The sequence below is a fragment of the Mesitornis unicolor genome, unplaced genomic scaffold, assembly GCF_000695765.1.
Source record: "Mesitornis unicolor isolate BGI_N332 unplaced genomic scaffold, ASM69576v1 Scaffold53091, whole genome shotgun sequence".
Taxonomy (NCBI): domain Eukaryota; kingdom Metazoa; phylum Chordata; class Aves; order Mesitornithiformes; family Mesitornithidae; genus Mesitornis; species Mesitornis unicolor.
Genome location: NW_010164144.1, coordinates 2,902 through 10,063, shown reverse-complemented (window position 1 = coordinate 10,063; position 7,162 = coordinate 2,902). Strand labels below are relative to the sequence as shown.

At 45.8% G+C, this 7,162-nt stretch overlaps 1 protein-coding gene across 1 annotated transcript; it reads right to left on the bottom strand.

Moving 5' to 3' along the window:
* Positions 1-193: 193 nt before the first annotated feature.
* LOC104548218 (RILP-like protein 1) lies at positions 194-6,825 on the bottom strand (the record flags this gene model as incomplete). Its single annotated transcript, XM_010194170.1, has 3 exons — positions 194-412; positions 1,703-1,821; positions 6,675-6,825. Coding segments are annotated over 3 exons (489 nt in total), but the record flags the coding sequence as incomplete, so codon positions are not given.
* Between the last annotated feature and the right edge of the window lie 337 nt (positions 6,826-7,162).

The following is a 7,162-nucleotide window of genomic DNA, read 5'->3' as shown; positions in this document are numbered from 1 at the left end:
CGGGGCCTCTCCCGTCACAGTGCAGTGAGTGCTGCTGCTCTCTGCAGTCACACCTGAACACGAGATGCTGTCCTCAAGTCCCGCCATTGCCTCTGGTGTGTATCAGTCACATTTATCCAAGGAAGAGGTACGTGGTACGAAGTCCAAAGCTTTTTAAAAAGCTGTTTAAAAAGTGATTTAAAGTGCCTCTTACCTTTACTTCTTCCCCATTTTGGCTCTCCTCACCCTGCAGCTTTTCTCGCAGTTTCCCCAGCTCTGCTCGCAGGTTGCCCATCTCCTGCTCCTTGGTTTGCAGATACGCTTCTAACTCCACCTTCTGCTCGATCAGCGCCTTCCCCTGAGCCTCAACAACGGTGATCCGGTGCCGCAGGTCATGGTTGATTTTCATTAACCTGTTCTGCTGCTGCTGAAGCTGCAAAACATTGATGCAATAGGTCAGCATCCATTCAGCCATCAGTAACGATGGCCAATTCCCAAACATCATGCTAAGGTAGTGGGCTCCTGTTGAATTTCATCTGGAAAATTCTGTCCCCCCTCACTCCCAGATTAGTTTTTTTTAGGTATCTAATTATCTACTACAGTTGCAGTCACCAAAATTTAATTGGCTTCTAGAGTAAAGCAGCATTTTTTCCCCAAGCACAGGGAATTCTCCAGTGAAAAGCAAATCCATCACTTCTGATACTATGTTTCAAAAAAGCAAAGTTCAGGGGTAGGGTGGCTTACGGGATTCTGAATCAAACCTTAACCCAGAGTAGAAGAGAGTAAGACAAGACAGAGGAATCCTTAGTATTCAATTTATGTTTAAAGTACTTTGCTCTGAGCTCGTTGGCTCTCTCATGAGGCAGGATGTGATCTGCTGAGCACAGCACGGACAGCACCGATTGGAAAGGCCACAGCACCCGCCAAGGCACTTGGGGAGAGCAGGGACATCCTGGTCCAGCCCTCGCTAGCACCAGGCAAGTCCCATGGTCTGAGGAGATGAGGCAGCGTGAGGATGGGAAGCAAATTATGGGTAAGGTGGTCATTCCTCTTGACACAGAGAACCAAGACATCATCTGATTCCCAAAGTCACGGTGGAGTCTGTGTCTCTGAATCCACGTCTCCTGTGCTGTGGTCCCCAGGGCCACCCATGCTCTCAGGGACCTTCTGCTCGCTGCTGGCAAAAGCAAGTGACCCTGGCTGGGCTGGGCCCCTTCCTCCTGCCCTCCTGTGCAAGGGGTGATCCACATTGCACCCTTGCTGTGGGAGTGCGTGTGGGGGCCCTGCTGCCAAACTGCAGAGAGTACACACAAAATACAGAGTAGCCCACTCCCCCACAGTGGGGGTCTCTGGGTGCTGGGGAAGTTTGCACTGCTAAAGCAGAGAGAGATTCAAGAAGCCAAAGCAAGTTACCTGCTCTCTTCCCATGAAAGGGGACAGGTATCAGGCCTTTAAGGAAACAAACCAAACACCCTGTCCTTCCTCCCTTGTTACACTGGTTTCCAGTCACGTTGCAAGTGTACCTGGTCGTGCTGAATGCAGCAGAGGGCGTGTGGCTGCACTGAAGACTGTCTAACCATTTTGGACACTCCACGGTTACCCCAGACACTTCAGTTACTGTACTAATAATCTGGCATTGCTTATAAATTCTACATTAACTTAAAACAGGCTATGGAAGTACGGATGAGAAAGAAGAGAAATAGGAAGACTAAGAGCCACTTACAGCCTCCACATCCTCATTTTTAAGTCCGAGTTCACGGTCCTTTGCTCTGATTTCATCCCTCTGTTTATCTACCACTTCCTTCAGCTTCTTCATGACTTGCCGCTCTCTCTCTGACATTCCTGGTTAAAAAAAGAACACAGAAAACAAACTAAGGACAATCGGGAGCTGCTGAGACTGAGAACAAAACAGTGAGAAATGTCCAGGTGAAGATTCTGGAAGCTGCCTGCTGATAGAATTACAGAGAAGCTATTGGGAGATGCTTTAAAAGTTGCTTCAAGGGTCACAGAGAACGCAGATGACACAATCTGCTCTGAAGCCACTGCACAAAAACTCCTTAAAAAAGGAACTGACTGTCCTCAGAAACATTTATAACAGTGGAGTGCCACTGCTACATCTCGCTGCCTCAGGAGTTTTACAGCAGTGTCCCCCGGGAGCTTGGTTATCGCTGTGATAATCTGTAGAATCAGCTGGCCAAGACCCTGTGAAAACTGTAAAAGAGATGGTCTGGATCCTCAGCAAGATCTAAACAACGTGTCAGTGTTGTGGACTGCACCTAGATCCAAACCAGCTGAGGTGAACTGGACTAGCATGGTTTTATGTTGAAACCCACTTTCATGTAGGGTGAAAGGGAGATGACGCAGGACCTTCAGAGGGCACCCCCACCCTGAATCTAGAACAGAAATGTAGTCGGAATTATGGTCACATCTTTTCTCCTCACGTTTTGCAACCCTTTTCCCATCCTATTGTGTGATAATTCATATTTAGAATGACTGTACTGCAGAGAAAAATACTACATGGGATTTCCCTTGTGATGAAAGATGTTTGGGACATTGTGAAGAATCCAACATTGATCCTCTTTGAAAATAAAGGATTAGATTAACCTGAAATCTGACCTATGAATCATTAAGAAATGTCATGAACCACAAGCCAGGAAGCATTCTTCCATTATTTGCCATTACGGAGAGAATTGGGAACTGGCACCACAGTGATGGGCTCTTCGGAGCAAACACAGACCAGATGATTTAACAGTGAGATGATAAATCCACTACACTGACCTTTCCTGACAACTGCACACGCAGTTTGATGGTCCTAAACTAACACCAAAAAATCACAGTGCACAACATCCCATAGGATGGCGTGAAGATGAACGCCAGTGACCAGGGCTGCGTGAGGCTGCCCTGGGCAAAGCCCAGTCCAAGTAGGAGCTCGAATCCAGGGTCTGCTGCTGCCTGGTTCTGTTACCATTGGCAAAGTACTCGGGTTACGTGGGTCCTCAGCTTCCTCCATCTACAAACGGAGTGATGATAATTCACTCACCACTCTGGGGTGGCTGGAAAGCCACTTCCTTTTTAATGTATGAAAGCAATTCCCACATCCCACAGAAATACGCTGCATACACATCAAATGTATCCAGCCAGTCAAGCCTCTACTTTCTAACATCAGCTCAGACTTTCTGGTTGTGTTCTTCCCTGATCAGAGAAACACAAAGCTGCTCCCACAAGAGAGTGTAGGCTGCGTGCCTTTAGGAACCCCAGCTCACAGATCACCTGCAGTCTGACTGATGGATAATACAGCAGAGACAAACCTGAGAGAAAGAGAGAAAGGGAGTAACCCTGGTGGATGTGCACTCCTGCAGGAGCTGTGTGTCCCCATGCAGGCATAAGAAGTGTGTCCCTCCTTGCTAAAGGACCAGAGCTATGGCACAGCAGAGAACAGGTCCCTGCTCTGCTGGGAAAGGACTGGGGATCGCAGCTGGCCAGGACTTGGAGGACGTCTTCCTGTGTCAAACCCCAGAAAAGAGCTGAGTGACGTGGAGTTCACGTTCTAGTACTACACACTCATCTTCTTTAACTCTGTGATCAACTTGCCTGCTCTGTTTCTGGACCCTGGTCCATGGGTTCTAGCTCTTTGCGGGGTAATTTTAATTCTTCCCTGTGATAACAGCTCATACCTGCCTGGGAAGACAAGCACACTGACACTGCTACTTCACTCTTCTAAAAGATCCACACTCTCCTGTCACAACACAGGTCTGATCACCACCACATCCACAAATCTCACTGCAGGTTCCAGATTCACCCTCTGCAGCCAGGCTCAGGGCTTGGGCCTAAAACATCAGCTGTATTTAAAAACAAACAAATCCAAACCTTTGCCTTCAGGTACAGAGGGACTGCAGTGAAACTTCAGACTGGTGGTCTCATCCCTGCAGGAGCTAGGAATAGTGAGTGCAGCTACAATCATTAGTACCTTTGAGATGCTCTGAGGTCTCTAGATAGCAGGTGCTATTTAAAGAATAAAGTACGATTTCAGTGCTGACTGCTTTTCCTCCCACTGTGCTCATTTTTCTCCTTAACATTTGGTGAACCTAAAAGACTTCAATTGTGTGCACAGATCACTACATTATCATTTTTATTTCAAGAGGAAGGGAAAGGAAAGGTGGGAAGTGTTTGTGAAATAGTCACATCTTCTTCCATTTCCTCAGGCTCTGGTGAAGAGGAGAAGGAACTCACAAAGTGCCCTAAATGTAAAGTAATTATCTCCAAATGATTCAAACTTTAATAACTGCAAGATCTGAAATGGCACACCCAGCTGGCTTCCCTAGGCACATCCTATGAGCAGCTTCCTGTGGATTGCTGTGATCATAGCATTGTTTCAGCAAGAGAAAGCAAGCAGCTAAAAACAAAACAAAAACCAACCAAAAAATCCTTCATGTTTATGTTTGCTGTTGTGTTTACCTGTGGCACTGTACCACTACCTAAATACTTAGAACAGAAGCTGGCCTCTGCTTTTGGAAGGGAGCTTTAGGCTTCTCAGCAGCCTGGCACGGAGGTTCACAGGAGTGTTGAGATCCTGTCTGTGTTACCACAGCCGGTCTGAGACAGCAGCATCCCCGGTGGAACAGCAGCCTGCTCGTCCTGTTTGACACACAGGGTCAGGTTTGCTTGTGGCATTTCACTAGGATGTTCCCATCAGTCAGCACCATCAAGCAGTGCTCAGTTCCAGGGAGGAGCAGCATTAGTGGATGTTGCAGACTCATCTTTAACCCCTCCCTGTGCAGTCTGTATCCTGCCACGTGTCCTTTCACAGGAGCCCTGCTCTCAGAGCTCTCCTGTTCAGACAGGATTTTCTCTGCCTCTCCCATAAACATCTTCACTATGCTGAAGTGAGGTGCTCTGAACTCTGATGGGACTATTACTTGGCAAGGATTGAATCTTAAAGTCTTGCACACCCATATCATCGGCCTCTGTCGCCTGTGCTAAAAACAACTCCTCTGACTGCCTGGGGAGGAGGCAGCACGCTGTTCATCCCAGGGGGCAGCCGCTAAGGGGAGACATCAGCACAACACTAAATCACACAAAGACTGGAGTCTGGTCAAAGTCAGTCCAGATAACAAAGTGTTTAGCTTTAAAACCTGCCCCTCTAGACTCTACACATATCAGATGGAATGATGGAGACAAAAAAACCAGCGTGACTGCTTTTTGACACTATCCAAACAAGCCATTTGAGACAAATATATCCCCATTCATTAACAACAGAATTTCCTAAAAAGAACAGTTAGGTTTGATATAATAGGTCCCAGTAAGAAGATGGGATTGCTATAAATTAATGTGATTTGACTTAAACTGATGATTTTGGCCAAAGAGTATCAGTGATCCCAGACCTTGATCTCTGGAATGGGTTCATGGGTTTTGTTTGTATTATTATACTTGGGCAGACACAGTAAAAATAACAGGAAAAGCATGCCTGGCATTTGCTTGGCTAGCTGAACGTGGAGAGTATGGCTATATTTAAATTCAAGCACATGAGCTGTAGGGAGCTAGATACCCACTGCAAGGAAAGAAAAAAAAAGAAAAGAAAACAAAGGGGAAGCTGGTTCTCTATGCCAAGATGTCACAGTCTTCATGGTCCATGACTCACCACCACCATTCTGAAATTCTGCATGGAGTTTAAGGCTGACGTTGAGCTCATCTCTGCCATTACCTGACTCCTAAATCGAAAGTGTTGCACTTATTTTAAAACAGTCGTGATCTTGAGAGGTTTGAAAGTCTTCACTTGTTGAAGATTTCATTATACTCCTCCCCAGGACCAGTGAGCAGCACTCAGCTGCTGGGAGAAAGTGCAGCCTCTGCAGCGTTGGACAGTTTCAGGCACCTACAGCAACCTTTGATCGACCCCGGCCTCCAGCACCTGGCCAAGGACATCCCCTTCTTTCTGATGCTCTATCAGAGAGCTGCAATGGCTCAGTGCGTGCTCTGGTTTTCGGGCTGGCCAGTGACCTTGCACGCTACGCACAGGAGTTACCCACAAATCGGTTGTTTCAACTCCTTAGGATTCACCCAGCCCCTGGATTATAAATCTCTTCACTTATTCTAAATTGGCCGTAAGTCCCAAACAAGTGAGGGAACCCTAAAGGTGGGCAAACCAACTAAAGTCAGTCCCTCCTATTCTAGGAGAGTATCACAATATTCTCTTAGAATATCTCCACTGGTGGACTGATACAGTTCAGACAAAGAAGTCTTGATTTGCTGCTTTACAGTTATCCTGAACAGAACAACAGTTGTGCTTATTCTTGTGCGTAATGGTGTGAAATAAGTATTGCTGAATGGATTATTCTGTTTGTATTAGAAAACACAAGGAGGGCTTAAGAATGTTTTTTGCAAAATGCAAACTAAAGAGAACAAAGTGATAGACAAAAAACCTGGAGCTGGACTTTACCTTCAGAGATGCTTCTCGCCCAAACAAAAACTTTTCCAGGCTTTTCTTTCCCTCCTGCCCCCACCTCCTATCACATCTTCAGTGCCATCATGTATTGAGATGAATGTATTCAGGTAAAAAACAAACAGACAAATGCCCAAACCCCAGACCTACATTAATCTATAGGAAAAAAAACCACCAGAATATCCAGTCAAAATATTTTGATAAAGTATTGCTTTTATAACAAAAGCAAGTACTGAATTGGAAGTATCAAACTTGCCTTCGTGCTTCTGAAATTCCTCTTCTGTGAAATTAATGTCTTTGTGAGACAAGTTTGTCATCAGTTGCTTATTCTCCTCCTGCAGCTGTGCAATTTGGGTAAGAAGGTCCTGTGCTTCCCCTCTCCAGACATCCTCCACCAGTTCTAATTCCTGAAGGGTAGACCGGGACAACACGTTTATATATTTACACATATTAAAGTCTTTGACTGGACTTTTTACAGATCAAGCTAGTAACAATCCTACTACGATTCCTACAGAGAACTATTAAATGAGATTACTTTCAATTGCTTAGATGATATCTACTTCTCTAATGCCAGTATCAAGAAACCAACGATTGAAGTCTCCTTTTGCTGTATGCTGAGTGTAAATACGTGAGAAGACAATTGCTGAGCCAAACATTTTTGATGTGCAAGTTACCCAAAGGATGGCTCCTTATGGCCCAAATTAATGGGACTGCTGTGTCAGACAAGATAACCAAACACCAGCA